We start from the raw sequence: 20938 nt of genomic DNA on the forward strand, positions 1-20938 counted from the left end.
CCACTGCCTATGCCCAGAGCTCACCCTGAAACCATAAGTCCAAGGAATTCAAACAAAGCAGCTTTCACAAACTAAGAGCGTCACAGAGACTTCCACTTTTGCTTAAGCAGATGACCTGAATGGTCAGGGATGTACCTCATCCTATGTCCTGGTGCATTTTTCATGATGATATCAGTAAATCAGTGCTTAGGTGTCATGAGCAGAAGGTAGAGCAGGGGCAGCTACAAAACTGCCTTCTGGCATAATATCCACCCTTCTTCATTGAAGAAAGAGAAGGAAGGATGATCTTGAAAAATGTCTGCCCATGCTGAAGGTACATAGATGCACAGCATGCTAAACATATATATGCATATACAAATCAACCATAAGAAGTGTTCTTCTGACTCCTAAGTGCTCCTGCCGAGTGTTTGGGGTTTTTATGTGTTGCAGCACTCATTGCAGGCACGGTTGGTGATGGTAGGTTAGGTGGAAGAGGAAGAAGTCTACGGTCAGCTCAGCGTTGATGCATTCCTGTGAGGTTGGATAGCAGTTGGGCAATAAGCTAAGATGGAAGGGAGGGTTGCTCTTAAAAGTTGACTCCAGCCCTGATGAAGCAGGAAGAGGTTGGCGCGAGAGAAGCCTAATGTGCAGAGGGAGGCCCCACCAAATGGTTTACACTTAGATGAGTCCCTGGGAATTAGGAGGCAGGAGTCCGACCTTGATTTTTAGGGTGGGAAGGGCTTTTAGAAAGTGCCCATGAGCTTTTCCTACATGTTTTTTGTCCTGCCTCAATGCTTTTGTGGCTCCAAGGCTATCTTCAATGCCCCCATGGCTGCTGTGCATTCCAACAATTCTCCCACCAAATCCAGGTGCACCATCAATGTACTCACCACTACCCATCCCACTGTGAATGGTGCCACAGCTGCCATGCCGCATTTCAAATTTCGGAACTCCTGCTCATTATACTGTTAAGCTCTTATGTGGCTCCTGAACACCTCCTAAATGCTCAAATGACTACTGAACACCCCAGGATGTTCCAATAGACCTGCATCTACCCAGCCCCCCCCCCCTCACTGCTCCCACCTTTGCTTCACAGTACCTTATAGGTATTACCCCAGCAGAATGCTCATTTGTGTGTCTAGTACTTCCTTCATCAGTGCAGCCCACCATCCACATCCGGACAATGATCAATGCTGGGGCATTTCTGTAATTGAATGATCAATTTCCCCATCCCAGTCACCCAGAAACACTGGGTATTGGGTATCCATGCAACTAGAACCTAAGAAAATGCCCAGTTAGCTCCATTAGACTAACAACATCTCAGTGTTCTTGAAAAATTATGTTTTCAAAAAGCTTGATTTTTATTTATATGTTTACATACCTCTTCAGTTTTCATCCTAGAGAGGTTAGTTAGTTATATATCTTTAAAAGGACTCCACAATACACATTTTCTTTAATGTTTGCCTTGCAGATGGTTGATTGGCCACTGGAGTCGATGCTCTGCCACCTGTGAGACGGGCCTGCAGTACCGCGAGGTCAGCTGCGTCTACCAATTACAGAATGGCACCTACGTCACCACTAGAGACCTCTTTTGCCGTGGCCCAAAGCCACCCCCAGTCCAGGGCTGCAACGGGCATGATTGCCTCTCCATCTGGGAGGCCTCAGAATGGTCGCAGGTGAGGGTCTCTGTGGCAGAATCCGCCACATCATCTCTTCTGTGTTCTCATAAAGGGCCCCAGCGATGGAGCTGGAGGGGTGCAGAGATCCAGAGATGGTTTCAGAAATGGAGAATGTTAAGTTTTGAATATGGACTATACACAAAGCTGTCCTTCATGGGAGAGTCTCGCCAGGGGTGTAGCTTGGTCAGTAAGATCTGGGGGAGTGGGAGTGAGCTTCAGATTATCCAACAATCAGGCTGGCTTATAGTGTTTAAATACATAATACGACAAGCAGGGTGCATGAGAGGGGCCTCATGGGCAGTGGAAAGGGAGAGAAATTCTTATTGGTTGGGGTACTAAATGAGAAAACACAATATTTTGTGAAATAACCAACATTTTGAGGATTTTCAAAACAGAGCGGGAGTGTGTGTGCATTTTTGTCTGTGTGAATGTAAACATCCCTGGTGAAATCCAACTAACATCTCACAATACCCGACTGAAAGCACCTGCGCACAACTACTTATCCGAAAATGCATTTATTAGGGGTGTGTTCGACCCCAAACTCCCCTCCTGAAAAAAAACGAAGCAACACCTTGGACTACAGCATTATAGAATCTGGGAGAAGGACCTCTTTGTGGAACAAATTGTATTAGCAGAATAAAGCTGTACCCTCGAAGAGGAAAGTTAAAGTTTGTATTATAAGTAGTAAAGTGAGAAGGCATGCACCGCAAAATAGTCTATATTAGATCATTTTATCAACTGGTCAGTATTTTCATTTAATCTTTAAGAAATCCTGCATGTGCATGCGTCGTCTTTACTACTTGAACAAAACACCTGTAAATCCAAAAAGGTATTTTATCAGCATAATGAAAAAATATGTAAGCACAAATAATGAATAGTACTGTGTCTTTATGATAGGGTAAGTATCCAACTTCACATACTTACTAAACAAACAAAGCCATACATCAGCAAATAAAATGTCATTCTGTTAGCAAAGAAAGAACCGACACTGAGTCTCAATTAAATGCTATGTGTCACACTTGCAGTGTAACGTTAAAAAAAGCGCCTTGATGTCCCTGTTTAAAAAAAAAAAAAAAAATTGCAAAACAGATGGGACAATGTAAGCATTTTGAAAATTATATTGCCTCGAGGGACAGACCATAAAAGCACGAAAAACACGTGAATGCCAATAGGTCTAAAGGAGGCTGAACCAAAGCCTACTTTCTCTCTGTACTACTTCTTACTGCCCTGTGTATTTTAAGAATTAATAACATGAGTTCAGCCGCGGTCGGTAGTGGGAGTACCTCCCGGGCGGTGACGTGGGGAGGGGAGGGACAGGGTGGGGGTAGTAAACAATGGATTGCTGAGGTTTACAGGTAAGTAAACATATAAATAAATAAAACGAATTTCGTTGTGCGCACTGCATCGCATTTGGAGATGCAGTGTGTAAAGTTGGGGCCCTAGGCCCGCATGGTGAAATGAATGAGACACAGGACACCAGTTAGGGGATAGTAAATCTGGCCCTGAGCACGTGCGCTCGGGGTCTTTTATTAACAGCGTCACCTGACCCAGTGACGTCTGTGGTGGGTGGGTGTTTAGTGTAGGGTTACACTCGGAAACAACTAGACTGTGTCCTGGCAGGACACTACATCCCTCCCAAAATTTAATGAAAGGAAAAGCGAATGTCCAACCTGCAAGAAAACAGAACGCTAACATTTGATAGCCCCAACAGATCTTCTTCAGGCGATCAGCTGGGAGAATGTTGAAAGTTCCAGGACTACAAAGTCAGTCAGATGAGCTTCACCTCGGCGGTGTACTTCAGATCATCCTTGTCTTGCTGTGTTGACGCTTATGTGCAGAGTTCATCACTTGGAGCATCGGGAGCAGAATGGGTGTGACCCTTGAGGGGTCTCGCAGGTGTTCCTAGTCCAGTGGATGACAACGCTTGTTGGTTGTAGGAGACGACTATGGCACGAGAGGTCTTTCCTTGGATTTGCTGATCTTGATGCCTTCACATCTCCGTCCGGCCAAGTAACTTCCGACTTGCCTTTCTTGCCGGACTCCTCTCTCACTGGAGCCTCGAATATTGGCCTCTCCCGCTTGGACTCTTCTCTCACTAGAGACGCTGGGAGGACCCTCTTGCCGGACATGATGGGACCGGGTGGACCGTGCGGGGCTTCGCATGAGCCGCGCAAAAGCGTCGCTGAGGAACTGCCAACGGACTCACCGCCAAGTCTCTCATGATGTCCTCGGGGTATTGATGTCATCCGCCAGGATGGTCATGCCGTTAGGACATGGGTTCAGTGTCTTCACCAGACCGTTTCTCAGTGCCAGGTGTTTACCTGGGGCCTTCATGCTTCCTGTTGCCTGTCGTGGAGCTGCCGCTGCTGCACCTCTCCCATCCGGATTCCTTTCTCACAGGACATGCGGCCGAGGCCCTTGTCCCCTGGACTGCCACTTGATCGCGTGGGCTGTGCGGGTCACTGCGGAGCTTCGGACATGGCCACAGTCGAGTCTTGTGTAGTCCACAAGGGTGGATTGTCTAGTGCTCGGGTATGCTCTGCTTCGGCAAGCTTCAGGTTCACGGGGCACCCATACGGTTCTTCAGTGGTTGGTCTCCTCGAATGCAGGTTGTAGGGATTACTGGGATCCACACGGATGTTGCGATGTTCCTTGGCCAGCACCGATGTTCCTGTGTGCTGACTGTTACGATGCTCCTTGGACAGCACCGATGTTCCTGTGTGCTGTGGTTCTCTCTCTTCCTCTGTGGAGTGATGTGATTCTCCATCCTTCCTCTACGTTCTCTTCCTCGACGCGGTCCAGTCTTCTTTCTTGCTTACTCATGCTAACCAGGCTTCTCGATGTAGCGGGCCCTCTACATGTCGTCCCCTTGGTCTTGTCCATGTGGTAGGACACTGTCTTCACTTGGCTTGGTGACTAGACCTGTCGTCGTATCTTCCTGTCCCTTCTTCCTTTTCTTTATGGCGTTGCGCCCTTCCTTTCCATGTTCCTTCTTGCGACGTGGTCTGGTCCTCTTGCTGTCATTGGCCTTCCCGACCAGTCTTCCCCAGGCGGCGTGCACTCCAGCTGTTTCTTTCTGGTCTAGGCATAGCTCTCCGGCATGGTGTTCTTCTCTTCTCTGACTGGACCAGTTGTCGCGATCTTCTCTGTTGCTTCTTTTCTTTCCTTGGCGACCAGACTGGGTGGTCGGCTTTCATCTTGGACATGAGTTGTCATGCTGTGCTATTTACTTTGTGGTCGCTATTCGCCGTCACGGAGTTTTGGCGTTGGCGTGCTTTTGTCTGCGCGGAGGAGGGTTGCGTCACCGCTCCTGGTGCATCTCTGGTGCATGCCACCATGCGTGCTGACGATGGCGCTCTGGTTGCTGCGAGACGTCGCTGTCTCTCTTGGGGACCTTTGTGCGCGGTCCCGTGGCGTTGGCGTGTCGTTGTGCAGCGTCGCTCTGGCGCTCTTGATACCTGGCGCTCCTGGCACGTTCCGGCGCAGTGCTGCACGGTCCTGTCGTGCGGGTGTGGAGTTCTGGCACTCCTGTCGTGTTCTTGCGCTTTGTGGTACGGTTCCTGCGTTTTATGGCGCGTTCCTGCGCTGTCTCCTTTTGTCCTCAGGAGGTTGCATATTGACGTGGTGTCATTCGGGCGTGGCTGTGTCCTTGTGCTTGGACAGATTCTCCTTGTGCTGTTGCGCAGTTACTTTGTGCGTCTGTTTTCTTGGTGCACTACTGTGCGTCAGTGGAGGTGCCTTGATTCTCTTGCTGTAGGGCACAGCAGCCTGAAATTGCTTCTGTGGCAGAACGCTGGTGGCTCTTGACACTGTGCATAGCTACAGTCCTGGGGTGACTGCTTTGTGCAATGCTTGTTGCAGTTCCTTGTGGTGTGTGTGTGTGCAATTGATTGACCCAAGGCTTGTTCGCTTCTGTGGAGCTCTGTTCTTGGCACTGATTGTGAGCTGCAGCAAACGAGTGTTCTTAGTTGCAGGCTTGACTTCCCACCATGGGCTTTATTTTTCGCTTTAAAGCTGCAGTGGCGCAAAACGGCCACTAGATGGCAGGGTAGGGTTAACTAGGAGACCTATCTTGAACCTGACTCGGTTCCGTGTACCGGCTGTCCACATTGCCCCCTGTCTCCTCCGAATGCTCGGGTGAGTTCCCTCGTTTTTTCTTCTTTTTATTTCCGTTTTCAGGGGGTCATGCCGCCACAGTAATACAACAGTCAGTGTGGTTGGGGGCTCCACAGTGCAGTTCACGGCGCTGCCGGCCGAATTTGGACACCTTCAGTGCTTTTGCTTATGAAGGACACGGTGATTCCTTCATGCTGCGGGCCTCGTGTTTGCTCTCCTTCGCCTCTCTGTTGTGCAGGGTACACTCATTGCTGGCCATTTCGATTAGCTGCGTTCCGCCCACTGTCTCTGCTCTGTCCTCTCCGCCCGTAGCAGCCTCTTAGTGTACACGCTGCGCTGGTCGGGGGAGAGCTAGTGCTGCTGCTGTGGTCCTCTTTGTGTGGGAGTGGGCTCCGCAGTAATGCACGGCGCCCGGCGGCTCTCATTTAATGTTTATTCACGCCGCCGCACTTAACAGGCGCTGCGCGGCGGGGGACAAGGCTGGCAGGCCGCGGGTGGGCTCCGCTGGTCCTGCTTTAAATGTAGGGACAGTGTCCGGCGCCGCTCGCGTTTGGGGGCTCATTCAAGTGTTTATAGCGGGTGGGCTCCGCTTCCTTTACTTTTCACCCTCGCAGCGGCGGCCGCTCGCCACAGGTGCTGCGCTGCGGGGGACAGGAGGTGCTACAGGCAGGCCGCGGGTGGGCTCCGCGAGTCTTGCCTCAAATTTTCATTCACCCTCGCCGTACTTCACACACGCGGCGGGGGAGGGGGCGCTGCAGGCAGGCCGCGGGTAGGCTCCGCTGGCCTTGCCTTATTCTGAGTTTATTTTCGGCCGCGTTGCACGCAGGCCATGCGGGTGGGCACCGCAGTTGTGCAGTCATAAGAGGGGGTCGCTCCTGGCATTCGTGGCCCCCTCTGCTCACCTTTGGCCGACGGGCCTTTTCTCCTCCACACGGGTGGGCTCCGCGGAGGTTTCACCGAGTGGTGGCGGCCGATGCAGGTGGGCTCTGCACGGCTCTTTCTTCGCCTCCAGGCAGGGACAGCTCACGAGGTGCGGGGTCGGCTCCCGGTCACCTCCTCAGTCGTGTCGGCCCGGGGCTTAGCACAGGCCCCGCGGGCCTCTCGGCGGGCAGCTCTCTCCCCCTTTTTCCAGGATGTTTGGCAGTGGCACGCACGGGCTTCACTACCGACCTCGTCGCCAATGTAAAGTTGGGGCCCTAGGCCCGCATGGTGAAATGAATGAGACACAGGACACCAGTTAGGGGATAGTAAATCTGGCCCTGAGCACGTGCGCTCGGGGTCTTTTATTAACAGCGTCACCTGACCCAGTGACGTCTGTGGTGGGTGGGTGTTTAGTGTAGGGTTACACTCGGAAACAACTAGACTGTGTCCTGGCAGGACACTACACAGTGCACGCAACGAAATTCGTTTTATTTATTTATATGTTTACTCACCTGTAAACCTCCGTAATCCATAGTTTTCTACCCCCACCCTGCCCCTCCCCATGTCACCACCCCCCCGGCAGGTACTCCCACTACCGACCACGGCTGCATGATGTTTTGCAGAGAGCTGTAGCTGTCCGTAGTCAGAAATACCAATCATTCAAAAAGTGATTGGGGAATGCTTGCAAATAGTCTGACTAAAGGCAATTGCTCTGGGTAGCATTCCAACACATGATTTTTTGCCCACCAAGCCGCCCCATATTAGAGGCAAGAATATGTAAATCAGCCTCGGTCCTGCTCCAATAGAGACAGTCCAGCGTGAACTGCCAATCTAGGTCCTCTCTGAACCGAAACACAAGCATCCAGAGCCCTACTTCGGCCTATTTGAGCCTCATCAATTAGGTGCAGCTTGGTTCAAGTGGCAGAGGGAGTACAGAAGACATGCCTGAGCATACCCTTGCCCCCAAGGGTGTTACCTCAAGCACACAAAAGTCAGAAACATCAACACTTTCAAGCGAGGCCATGCATTTTATAAGGCACCTGAAGCTATCTGGATTTACAAGTCTTCATCAAAAGTAACTCTAGAAAATAATTAGCTGGTGCAACCTTCCCTTTACTTCATATGACAGAATCTGGAGAAGCTCCATAGTCTCCAGACTTACCCAAGATGCTCACTGACTCCTACTGCACTTTGTGAATCATTGACATTTGGCATTCATGTCTTAATCTTTATTTCGGCCATACGGCCATCAAAGATGCACAACAACATAAAACATATACACCATAAAACATCATCAATAACAAGACATATTTATACATTATAAAATCGTTCATATCTGCAAGTTAAAACTATCAGGGTTACATATAGGAGACTGGAGCTAACTCAAGGACCGTGACTTCAGCAAACTGGTACGAATATGCCAGACATTGGTAAGAAATTTAGCCAGTGCAAACACAGTTGGATTCGAAAGATCAGTTTTTAAAATTCTATACATTGGGAGATACTCTCTGCCACCAAGGTTTCTAATAAGTGGGAGAAGCCAGTATTTCCTCGCTTTCGAGTACGTGGGGCAAAACAGAACTACATGCAAATCACTTTCCTCAGCATAAGAGCATGTTGGACACTGCTTGGGGGAGGGCGGGTTTGTCCAGGAGCTCGTAAAAGCCCGTAAGGGCAAGATGCCATATCTCCATTGCAGAAACAGCTTCCTGGCCAGCACGGGGGACATGGCGTCCAGCACCCTTTCCATCCTGTATGTATCTTTGCCTAGCATAAATACAGAGGTCAGTGATCCCTCTCGCTGATTTTCCATAGCCGAGGATAGTTTGTGGGCGTGATAGGCATCAACCAAATTTCTGCGTGAGATGTTTAGTGAGGCCTCAGCAGGATCGGACCAAAGATCAGAAAACCCCAATACCGTGCAATGATTCTGAATATATTTTAACCAGGGGATCTGTAACGCTTTTGGGTGGGATATCAGCTCCCCTAGTTCAGCCCTGTAGGCATAGAGTGCTTCACTGCTCCACAGTCTTCGCCAGAAGACTATGGGTCTCAATCCTATTTCATCGGCTATTGGTCTCAATCCCAGATCCAACCTCAGGGGAAGGAGCGGGGTACTTGGCGGGAGTGCAGTTATCTGCCTGATAAAATTATTCTCAGTTACCGACAGACTGCGAGTTGGTGTGTGTCCCCACAGTTCCGCCCCATACATTGTGGCGCCCCTGGCCTGCGCTTTGTAGATCTGGATGAGCGGACCCAGAGGCCGATAAGTCAAATTTTTCAGCATCCGCGCAATGCCCCCAGTGGTCTGTACCAGTTTAAGGTTGGCCCTGGTCCGGTGTGCCCCCCACGACATGGACTCATTCAGGGTTACACCTAAATAATCAAAGGTGGAGACTCTCTCCAACCGTGCCTCTCCCAGCAGTGGATTCGGGCGCAATTTTTTACTTGGATTCAGGACCATCAATTTTGTTTTTCCAACATTAATTTCTAGGCCCCTATCCATACAAAAGGCCACGAAAGAATCAAGGATCCGCTGGATCCCCATTGGGGTTTTGGACAGCAGCAGGGTGTCATCTGCAAACATGATTGCAGGCACCCTGCTGCCGTTCAATTTAGGAGCGTCAGTGTGTTCAATGCCATTCAAATGGGCGATTACCCCGTTGACAAAGAGGCAGAACAGGGTCGGTGCGAGCACACAGCCCTGCCTAACCCCCCTGTCAACGGGGAATCTGTCCGTCAGCTCCCCCGACTTTCCACACCGCACCCTGGCATAGTTGTTGTGGTGTAACCTCTGTAAGATTATTAAAATGTCCGCAGGTACGCCCATCTCGGCCAGGACCCTCCAAAGTTTACCTCTGGGCACCAGATCAAAGGCGGCTCTTAAATCCACAAATATTGTGTATAAGCTGCCACCATCGTAAACCACTGTCCTCCAGTAAATGATGTTCAGTCGGAAGACCTGGTCCACCGTTGATACTCCCTTCCTAAATCCAGCCTGGTAGGGACTAAGGACTTCCGTTTCTTGTGCCCAGTCCTGGAGCCGATTAAGCAGTACCCTCCCAAGGAGCTTCTGGGGCACATCAATCAGACTAATTGGTCTGTAATTGGCTGGAAGCAGGGGCTAGCCCTTCTTAAATATGGGAACCACCTCCGCCCCCAGCCAAGTACTTGGGACTTCCATGCCGCATAAGACTCCACGGCTAGATATGGGGCCCACACATCTGGTTCCTGCTTAAAAAGATCTCCAGGCAGGCCATCGAGTCCTGGCGCCTTGCCCGAGGCCAAACCAGCTATTGCTGCCCTAACCTCTCCCACTGTTACTGGTTCCCCCTCATATGCCACCTGGGCACTGCAAGTATCACCCATGCTATCTCCCCCCATCGAGCTATAAAGGGTTTGAAAGTGAGCCTGCCAGACCCCAGCTGCAATGTTGGGCTCAATAGCTGAAAGGAGATTCCCCGACCCCCCATTCACTATTCTCCAGAACATTCTATGGTCTCCCATTACAAGGGATTTGTTGAGCTCCTCCCATTGGCTCTCCTCCCATTCAGTTTTAGCATGGGCGAGTACTTTTTTATATGCCCGTCTGCTTTCTCTTACCGTCTCCCCACCTGAGCCCTCCTTAATATTTCTTAGAAGTTCTTGTTTTGCTTTTTTACAGGCTGTATTATACCACATGGTTTTTGGCGCTTGCCCCCTCCTTGCATTATGTGCGTTACTATACAGGAAGGGAGTCATACCCTTTATAAGATCTTCATGGGCCTGGTATAATTTACCAAGTGTTTCAGTATTGCCCCTCTCAATGTCCAACCCTCCTACACTCTCTAGGATGGGGATTAGCCCAGCATAAAGCTTCGGGAGTTTCTCCTGGCTTGCAACTATTTTTTCCCACCTGATCCTTTTTTTGTTGTTGGCCAATAGCAGCTCAGGTAAGTTTCCCTCACTCGCTATTGTGGGTTGTTGGAAGCCAGGGTGTGTGAGATCCAGTTCTAATGCGTTGTGATCACTTTCCAGCCGTTCGGTAACCCTAAAATCCCTAATGGTAGGCCAGTTGGTTATCTGTACCAGAACATAGTCCAAGCGGGATTTTCTTCCCGCTCTGTTAAAAGTTGTTCTACTAGGTACATCTGATTTAATTCGCCCATTACAGGCTCTAATTCCAAACTTTAGGGTTAGGGCTGTGATCTGCAACGCTACGGGTGTCCAAGCCTTCGGGGGAGGAGCTTCTACCAATGGTACTGACCACCTGGCCTCTTCTTCCATCTGGAAGCCTTCTAAGAGGCCAGGCAGTGGCTCAAATTGGGAATTTAGGTCCCCCCCTACTATATAGGGTAAGTCCCCGGGTATTTCAACTAGGTAGGCTGCGAGCTCATCAATCGTAGGTGACTCCCTGGCTACTCCCACTGGCCTAGAGTAGATATTGATGAAGGCAAGTTTTACTTGATTCGGCCAGGATAGTAGGACCACAAGGATGTCGTCAGATGGTACCACTAAGCGTGAAGCCTCACAGCCTAGGTGGGAGGCTACCCATGTTGTTAATCCACCAGAAGGACGGCCTTTGCCCTCCCACCTGGCCGGGATAGAAAAAGACTGGTATCCCTGATGGGTATGTTCCTCCCTGGCCCAGGTCTCCTGAAACATGCAAACATCCCCTGTCTCAATGTATGCAACCCAGTCTGGGGTAGACAGCTTGTTGACAATTCCAGCCACATTCCAACAGATAAGTCTCAGATGCTCCGTATCAGAAGTCACGGGAAGGGGAATATCGGATTGAGCCGGCTCGGTTGGATCATAGTTTGTTACAACGGGTACAATTTCTGTAATGGCTCCAACTGGCTCGGGAGAATCACTAGAGCCATTTTCCGTAGTCATTAGTTCCGGAGCTTTGTTTATAAACAGTCAATCAACCCCTTCCAACCCCCCCAAACAGTTAAACCGATTATAATGGAAAAAGGGAGTATCCGGCAGTTGGTTAACTGGACGTACGGCATGTTCCCGATATATGGGTCTCCGCTCTACCCTTGTCCAGTTGCCTTGTACTGGCTCATGGTACATACGGGTGGGGGGGAAGAAGAAGGAGACTGGCAGGGACTGTATAGTGGAGTCCAGTGATCTATTCGTCCCTGCACAAATATGTAGAACTGTGCCTGGCATTCTGTTTCCCTCCTACCCTCACCTTTATAAATGTTTACGTTTTCATCTTCTTGCATTATACAAGTTCATGGTCTGAATCTGAAATGTATCCAGTCGTTGAGGGTAAAGCAAATGACAAGAGAAGTGTGTTGCTGATGCCAACTCGCTGATTTTGTAACTGCGATCCTTAAAAGTGACTCCAGCCCCTGAAAAATATCCTCTATGAGATACTTGGGATTTTAAATGGCCTCTCCCATGGGGCACACTTCGAGGAGGGCACTAGCCATGTTGAAGGTAGTTTGTACCTGCTTTTGTCCATGCACTTATATGTGTATTATGGCAAAGGTTTACAGGTAAACGCATGTCCTCATTTCATTAGGACCATGGTCATATGCAAATGAGGAACAGTACCCCTCACACATAAGGGGTGAAACATGTGTGCCCATCTGACTTATGTTGACTAAGGGGACCACCAATGCATCTTCAGCACCTTCTGTAAACCAAAGTACCCCCTACGTGCACACAGCACCAACCCCTGAACTTACCAATCCTTTGTGTAATACACCCCAAGTGTTCAATCACAAAATAGCATAATACACGTATGGAGAGCAGGCATAATCAGAGTTTTAGTGAACCAGCTTCAATGTGTTGGATGCTCTTCACACACAATATTTTCATATTGAGGATATCATGTAATGCAATGTAGGTTGAAAGCAACATGTTATGTTAGCTGAATTGTGAATCATGATTATAAATTTAGGGCAAGTAAAGGACAAACCTTGGCCCACAGTGGCATAAACGTTGCCTTTGCAAAGGAAGATATATAACTTCACAAAGGCAAAGTTTCCCCGCTCACGGCTGGTATAACTGGGCTGCCTTGCAAGGGTAAAGAAGGGATAGTATGATGGGGCAGGGCAGAGGATGGAGGCTGGGATCTGAGCCGCCCAGACTTTTTGCTTTTTGAACACCTGATTTTTGAGCTTTTACTATGGGAGAGCCTCATAAATTGGGACTCACCCACAGTAAACTCATGATAAATTGGACTGCATGTGGGTTTCACTGGTGTCCGCCTTGTGAGATAAGGCTGTTGCGCTGCAGCCAGGGTAAGGGCACCAGACAGATTACATGTGGACATGCGTGCACACATGTGTGTACCTGTGTAAGGGCTGTGAGGGGGAGATCCCTGTTGTGCGCAGCCCAGCAGCTGGGTACATATAGAGTGGTGTGGAAGGGACTATGCAGAGTTGGGTGGTTACATGGAATGGGTCTTATAATGGGTGTACACACATGTAGGGGAGAGTCAGTGTACTTTACTGTTTCACTGTAGACCACATGGGGTAGTTTCAGTTCCCTAGGGCCTACAAACTCCAGACATGCACCAAAGTACTGTAAGTTGTGTGAAAAGAACTATTGAGGAATGTCCAAAGCCATATCTGTACTGCTTATGGGTAATCCAGAAATGTCATATTCCTCTGACTCGGCCCAGAACCAGACCCTGTCAGGCTGGATTAATTAGATTCCTCCCCAAGCAGTAGCATCAGAGGCCTAGCCCTTCACTGCAAGCATTCCCATGGGTAAAGGTCTCCTCTCCAAGAAGGAGAGATGGGGTGAATCTGCAGGGCATCAATCAGCAGCGGTCACCCAGTACCACGCACCAGGCCTGCTCCGGGCCTGGGCCCTGAAGTCAGCGAGTGGGGGAAGAGGGCTTGTCAGAGACCATTTGGCATCAGATTCTAGACAACGCCACCTTGAAGTATCCCAAAGGCCTGTGCATGAAGGATGGATCATGGGCAGAGAGGTGTTATGTCAGTGCAGGATAGGGCAGAAGTGCATTCCAATCTTTCTTAAAAGGTCTTGCACAGTAAGAAGAGCTCTCTCTGGGGTGTGGTCCTGCTGAGGAAGACTGGTGCTGGAGTCTGGCACCATGGGCAATTGGAAGGAGGAACCCCCTGACTGCCCCAGGACTCTGGACTGCACCTTTGAGGAGTTAGGGGCCAGTGAGAGGAAGTCTGGGCCTCTGCGCAAGGAGAAGAGAGGCCCAGCAGGAAAGCCAGGTGGAAGTCTGGTGCAGAGAGACAGTGAAAAGAGCTCCTTGCTGAGTGTGCCCTCTTGGAGGCCCAGGTGGCTAGGGCTGGCCACCAGGAGCGAAAAGAGGCAAGGATTGTTGATATCGGTGCCACTGGAGCTGAGATATGCCCCCCAGAGGGTAGGTGACCTTTGACCTTTCCTGTGACTGACGACGAAGCACATAGGGCTCCGCCACCAGTCTTCGATGTGCCCCAGGGTGGGTCAGGTCTCGGGGGCTGCCTCCAGAAGAAGGTGGTGTTGGGGAGCGCCGTCTCTTCCCCGTGAAGGTGCCTATGGGACCCACGATCCCAACCCCGTGCCCACACAAAGTAAAGTTATGGCCCTTAGTTCTGAAGAATCAAGCCCATTGTAATAGATTACTGATGCAGGTTTGCCCCATTTGTCGGCAGCTGTATGTGCCCATGCCTGTGCCTGATAGTGCCCATACTGATGTATGTTTCATGTCCATGCTAACGCATCCTGATGGCAGTACCTCTTTCTGCCCATGCATGTGTGTGTCCATTTTTGTTTCCTTGCCTGTACTTATTAGTTATAGCCCTTGCTGTGCTTGCTTGTGCCTGTCAGTGTCCATTCCAAAAACTTTCAGTGCCCCTATTACTGGTGTTTGTTAGTGTGCCTGCTGATGCCCATGCCAAAGTTTGATCATTCCTATGCCTGTGTGCCCTTCGCTTACCAATGTCTTTCTTTACAGTGCTCAGTGGACTGTGGCACAGGCACAAAAAGGAGGACTGTCACCTGCACCAATTCTCAAGGAAAATGCGACGCAGCGACAAGACCCCGAGATGAGGAAGAGTGTGAAGACCACACGGGCTGCTACGAGTGGAAAACTGGGGAATGGTCCAAGGTAACTCTCAGGAGTGATTCACAGCAAAAAGTTTGAAGGAGCCTAGTGGTGACCCACATATCACAGTCCCACAGTTCTTTCATTGGTGGTGCACCCCTACCATCAGAGCTGAGCGCACACCTCAAGACAAGGTGGTTCTGTCGTTGGCCTTTCCATCCCCACGTAGTGGTGGCCAGCATGGCTCTCGGGTGGCGTGGCAAGTGCCAGGAGGGGGGGTCACGTGGGGGCGCAATTTAAAAAAGAAAAAATGTCAAATGCACATTGCTTCGGGGTCCCGCATCTCTGCTCCTGCTCTCCTCGTCGAACTCGAAGAGCAGGAAGCACAGCCAGGCCCCAGTGACCAATCATGACGCTGCAGTGCAGCATGGTGATTGGTAAGCACCCAGGCTCCCCTGACTAAGCGTTGTGACTGCTCTGAGTGTCCTGGTTCTTCGCTCAGTCAGGGAAGGGGGCCTGGTTATGTTCTCCATGCAGGCAGCCTGCATGAAGAACAGGGAAGGTGTGCATGACTGTTTAGGGTGGCCCAAGAGGGCCTGCCAAACAGTCATGTGCACTTAGGAGTAGCCAAAACACTCCTCCCCTGCCCTGCTCTGAGAGCAGAGCAGAGCACCTGCAAAGCAGCACAAGCATAAAATGATAATAGCTCAAAGTTATTATAATTGAGTGTTTCAACATTGCACTGGTTAAAAGCAGTAGGGCGACGCTCCTCCGCCATAGTGGATGAGCCGTCACTGTCCCCACGCTGTGGTTTAGGGAATCCTGAGAACTGTATGTGACAGGTTCTTGCAGGTGGGACGTAGTACATTCACCCGTACTCCCTTTATTGGCTACTAGAGTCACTTGGGCTACATAGGTTCAATATTGTACAATAAAACAATTCACAGTGTAATAAATGGAACTGTAATTCGTTCCGAATTATAATTTGTAGGTTTTACTAGAGCCAAAAACTATTTTATGTCTACAGGTATAACATTGCAATACAAGCATTTTGAATGTTCTTGAATTATTTAGTATTTTTACGTAATCAATCAATAGATGCAATAAGTACCTCTAAATACTGCTTGCAAAAAGGAAATCATTAAAAAATACAAAATCCACCTTTAAACGCTGCATGTAAAGGACAGCAATGACAGAGCTGTGTCTTTCCTTGCATAATGTAATCAAAATTAATATTAATTGTTTCTTTAAAGTGACGCAATACTTTTCACCTTAACCAGTGGGATTCATCCTAGAGTGACTAAATTGAATGTCATATTACACCTTGTGTCCAGAGCACTTAGTTCACCAATGAGTGTTCATTAAACTCGAGACCCAAGTTTACAAAAACCTTTGTAATGTACAGTAATCGCAGGGCCCGTTCACACACTTTGGGGTCCATTATGATTGCGGGCAGATTGCCACCGCCCGTATGGCGGTGGCGATGCGCCCGCAAAAAACCTCCGCCCGCACTGAATTCTCCCCACACCACATTACCATGGCGGGGGGGAGCCCGCCGCAATGCTAAACATGCGGGATGCGCCCGCCACTGTGGCCGGCGCATCCTAATGTCCCCCGCGGGACCCCCGCCCTTATAGCGGGCTGTCTCTTCTTGCTTCGTTATCCGCCCGCCATCCTAATGTGCCCCTTTATGTCACACAAGCACCCAAGCAAAACCTCACTAAATTTGATCTTTGATTCTTAAATGCTGTATTCCGGGTGACACTGATGGGTATATATTGATTTGGACGAGACTGACCATAATTCACTTTTTTGAGGATTAACTTGCCTCTGAGGGCGTACTACCAACCAGCCTCTGACCTCAGATGCCGGTGGCTCCAACCGCTTACTCTCCAGCCCTTCATTTATCTCTCCTCTCCAGGCCACATGTGATATAATACCTTCTTAGGAAGTTGCTAAAATAAAGACATTATTATTAACAGCAAGATGATTTTATTTTGTAAAAAGTTCTGAAATCTGTAGTCCAAAAAAACTCTTCTGGGTCTCCTATTTATTCAAAAAGGTGCGTATAGTGAAGCACAGTTTACATTAAACAAGCATTGGAAATGCAATAGGTCTCGCATTAGAAAAGTTGGAGTTATTGGTCCTGTAAATGACATATTTTATTTATTTGTTGGTTTTTAAAATTGCTAAATTGATGGCTTTGTCATTTACAATGCCAATAGTTATAACTTTCGCGAATGTGACACCTATAGCATTTGGAATGCAACATGTTTTGTATTTACGTGACTTAGATGGCAGCTCTGGTCGTTAGGCCACATCTCTAGAGAGCAGGAGAGTGCAGCAGGGGAGAGAAGCACAGCAATGCAATAGGTCTCGCATTAGGAAAGTTTGAGCTATTGTTATTGTAAAGGACACATTTTTTATTTATGTGCTTGTTTTGAAAATAGCGAAATTAATAGCTTTGTTATTTACAATGCCAATAGTTTTATCTTTCTCAAATGTGACACCTATTGTAACACAATATGTGTTGTGAGGGTGAGTGAGGGTGAGGGGTTGAGGGTGAGTGAGGGTGAGGGGTTGAGGGTGAGTGAGGGTGAGGGGTTGAGGGTGAGTGAGGGTGAGGGTGAGGGTGAGTGAGGGTGAGGGGGTGAGGGGGTGAGTGAGGGTGAGTGAGGGTGAGGGGTTGAGGGTGAGTGAGGGTGAGGGGTTGAGGGTGAGTGAGGGTGAGTGAGGGTGAGGGGTTGAGGGTGAGTGAGGGTGAGGGTGAGGGTGAGGGGTTGAGGGTGAGTGAGGGTGAGGGTGAGTGAGGGTGAGTGAGGGTGAGGGGTTGAGGGTGAGTGAGGGTGAGGGTGAGAGGGGTTGAGGGTGAGGGGTTGAGGGTGAGTGAGGGTGAGGGGTTGAGGGTGAGTGAGGGGTTGAGGGTGAGTGAGGGTGAGGGTGAGTGAGGGTGAGGGGTTGAGGGTGAGGGGGTGAGGGTGAGTGAGGGTGAGTGAGGGTGAGGGTGAGTGAGGGTGAGGGGTTGAGGGTGAGGGTGAGTGAGGGTGAGGGTGAGGGGTTGAGGGTGAGTGAGGGTGAGGGGTTGAGGGTGAGTGAGGGTGAGGGTGAGTGAGGGTGAGGGGTTGAGGGTGAGTGATGGTGAGGGTGAGTGAGGGTGAGGGGTTGAGGGTGAGTGAGGGTGAGGGTGAGTGAGGGTGAGGGTGAGTGAGGGTGAGGGGTTGAGGGTGAGTGAGGGTGAGTGAGGGGTTGAGGGTGAGGGGTTGAGGGTGAGGGGTTGAGGGTGAGTGAGGGTGAGGGTGAGTGAGGGTGAGGGTGAGGGGTTGAGGGTGAGTGAGGGTGAGGGGTTGAGGGTGAGTGAGGGTGAGGGGTTGAGGGTGAGGGGTTGAGGGTGAGGGGTTGAGGGTGAGTGAGGGTGAGGGTGAGGGGTTGAGGGTGAGTGAGGGTGAGGGGTTGAGTGAGGGTGAGGGTGAGGGGTTGAGGGTGAGTGAGGGTGAGGGGTTGAGGGTGAGTGAGGGTGAGGGGTTGAGGGTGAGTGAGGGTGAGGGTGAGTGAGGGTGAGGGTGAGTGAGGGTGAGGGGTTGAGGGTGAGTGAGGGTGAGGGTGAGTGAGGGTGGGTGAGGGTGAGGGTGAGTGAGGGTGAGGGTGAGTGAGGGTGAGTGAGGGTGAGGGAGAGTGAGGGTGAGTGAGGGTGAGGGGTTGAGGGTGAGTGAGGGTGAGTGAGGGTGAGTGAGGGTGAGGGGTTGAGGGTGAGTGAGGGTGAGGGGGTGAGGGTGAGGGTGAGTGAGGGTGAGGGGTTGAGGGTGAGTGAGGGTGAGGGTGAGTGAGGGTGAGGGGTTGAGGGTGAGTGAGGGTGAGGGGTTGAGGGTGAGTGAGGGTGAGGGGTTGAGGGTGAGTGAGGGTGAGGGTGAGTGAGGGTGAGGGGTTGAGGGTGGGTGAGGGTGAGGGTGAGTGAGGGTGAGGGGTTGAGGGTGAGTGAGGGTGAGTGAGGGTGAGGGGTTGAGGGTGAGTGAGGGTGAGTGAGAGTGAGGGTGAGTGAGGGGTTGAGGGTGAGGGGTTGAGGGTGAGTGAGGGTGAGGGGTTGAGGGTGAGTGAGGGTGAGGGGTTGAGGGTGAGTGAGGGTGAGGGTGAGGGAGGGTGAGGGGTTGAGGGAGAGTGAGGGTGAGGGTGAGTGAGGGTGAGGGTGAGTGAGGGTGAGAGTGAGTGAGGGTGAGGGGTTGAGGGTGAGGGGTTGAGGGTGAGGGGTTGAGGGTGAGGGGTTGAGGGTGGGTGAGGGTGAGGGAGGGTGAGGGTGAGTGAGGGTGAGGGGGAGTGAGGGTGAGTGAGGGTGAGGGTGAGTGAGGGTGAGGGTGAGAGCGGGTGAGTGAGGGTGAGGGTGAGTGAGGGTGAGGGGTTGAGGGTGAGTGAGGGTGAGTGAGGGTGAGGGGTTGAGGGTGAGTGAGGGTGAGAGGGTGAGGGTGAGGGTGAGTGAGGGTGAGGGGTTGAGGGTGAGTGAGGGTGAGTGAGGGTGAGTGAGGGTGAGGGTGAGTGAGGGTGAGGGTGAGTGAGGGTGAGTGAGGGTGAGTGAGGGTGAGTGAGGGTGAGGGTGGGTGAGGGGTTGAGGGTGAGTGAGGGTGAGGGTGAGGGGTTGAGGGTGAGTGAGGGTGAGGGTGAGTGAGGGTGAGGGTGAGTGAGGGTGAGGGGTTGAGGGTGAGTGAGGGTGAGTGAGTGTGAGTGAGGGGGTGAGGGGTTGAGGGTGAGTGAGGGTGAGGGTGAGGGGTTGAGGGTGAGGGGTTGAGGGGTTGAGGGTGAGTGAGGGTGAGGGGTTGAGGGTGAGGGTGAGGGTGAGTGAGGGTGAGGGGTTAAGGGTGAGTGTGGGTGAGGGTGAGGGTGGGTGAGGGTGAGTGAGGGTGAGGGTGGGTGAGTGAGGGTGAGTGAGGGTGAGGGTGAGTGAGGGTGAGGGGTTGAGGGTGAGTGAGGGTGAGGGGTTGAGGGTGGGTGAGGATGAGGGTGAGTGAGGGTGAGGGGTTGAGGGTGAGGGGTTGAGGGTGAGTGAGGGTGAGGGTGAGTGAGGGTGAGTGAGGGTGAGGGGTTGAGGGTGAGTGAGGGTGAGGGGTTGAGGGTGGGTGAGGGTGAGTGAGGGTGAGGGGTTGAGGGTGAGGGGTTGAGGGTGAGTGAGGGTGAGTGAGGGTGAGTGAGGGTGAGGGGTTGAGGGTGAGTGAGGGTGAGGGTGAGTGAGGGTGAGGGGTTGAGGGAGGGTGAGGGTGAGGGTGAGTGAGGGTGAGGGGTTGAGGGTGAGTGAGGGTGAGTGAGGGTGAGGGGTTGAGGGTGAGTGAGGGTGAGTGAGAGTGAGGGTGAGTGAGGGGTTGAGGGTGAGGGGTTGAGGGTGAGTGAGGGTGAGGGGTTGAGGGTGAGTGAGGGTGAGGGTGAGTGAGGGTGAGTGAGGGTGAGTGAGGGTGAAGGTTTGAGGGTGAGTGAGGGTGAGGGTGAGTGAGGGGTTGAGGGTGAGGGTGAGTGAGGGTGAGTGAGGGTGAGTGAGGGTGAGTGAGGGTGAGGGTGAGTGAGGGTGAGTGAGGGTGAGTAAGGGTGAGGGGTTGAGGGTGAGTGAGGGGTTGAGGGTGAGTGAGGGTGAGTGAGGGTGAGTGAGGGTGAGGGTGAATGAGGGTGAGTGAGGGTGAGTGAGGGTGAGGGTGAGTGAGGGTGAGTGAGGGTGAGGGTGAGTGAGGGTGAGGGTGAGGGGTTGAGGGTGAGTGAGGGTGAGTGAGAGTGAGGGTGAGTGAGGGGTTGAGGGTGAGGGGTTGAGGGTGAGTGAGGGTGAGGGTGAGGGTGAGGGGTTGAGGGTGAGTGAGGGTGAGGGGTTGAGGGTGAGTGAGGGTGGGTGAGGGTGAGTGAGGGTGAGGGGTTGAGGGTGAGTGAGGGTGAGGGTGAGGGTGGGTGAGGGTGAGTGAGGGTGAGTGAGGGTGAGGGTGAGTGAGGGTGAGGGTGAGTGAGGGTGAGGGTGAGTGAGGGTGAGGGGTTGAGGGTGAGTGAGGGTGAGGGTGAGTGAGGGTGAGGGGTTGAGGGTGAGTGAGGGTGAGGGGTTGAGGGTGAGTGAGGGTGAGGGTGAGGGTGAGTGAGGGTGAGGGGTTAAGGGTGAGGGGTTGAGGGTGAGTGAGGGTGAGGGTGAGTGAGGGTGAGTGAGGATGAGTGAGGGTGAGGGGTTGAGGGTGAGTGAGGGTGAGTGAGGGTGAGGGGTTGAGGGAGGGTGAGGGTGAGTGAGGGT

At 51.5% G+C, this 20938-nt stretch overlaps 1 protein-coding gene across 1 annotated transcript in view; it reads left to right on the top strand.

The window, feature by feature from the left end:
- Positions 1-20938, top strand: part of ADAMTS17 (ADAM metallopeptidase with thrombospondin type 1 motif 17) — a 1305267-nt gene that overhangs the window by 1216407 nt on the left and 67922 nt on the right. Inside the window, exons 21-22 of the mRNA XM_078683112.1 lie at positions 1451-1655; positions 14611-14763. Coding sequence (XP_078539238.1) covers positions 1451-1655; positions 14611-14763 — 358 coding nt within the window. The remainder of the gene's footprint in view (positions 1-1450; positions 1656-14610; positions 14764-20938) is intronic.

Source organism: Lissotriton helveticus, chromosome 3_1 (assembly GCF_964261635.1).
Source record: "Lissotriton helveticus chromosome 3_1, aLisHel1.1, whole genome shotgun sequence".
NCBI classification, from domain to species: domain Eukaryota; kingdom Metazoa; phylum Chordata; class Amphibia; order Caudata; family Salamandridae; genus Lissotriton; species Lissotriton helveticus.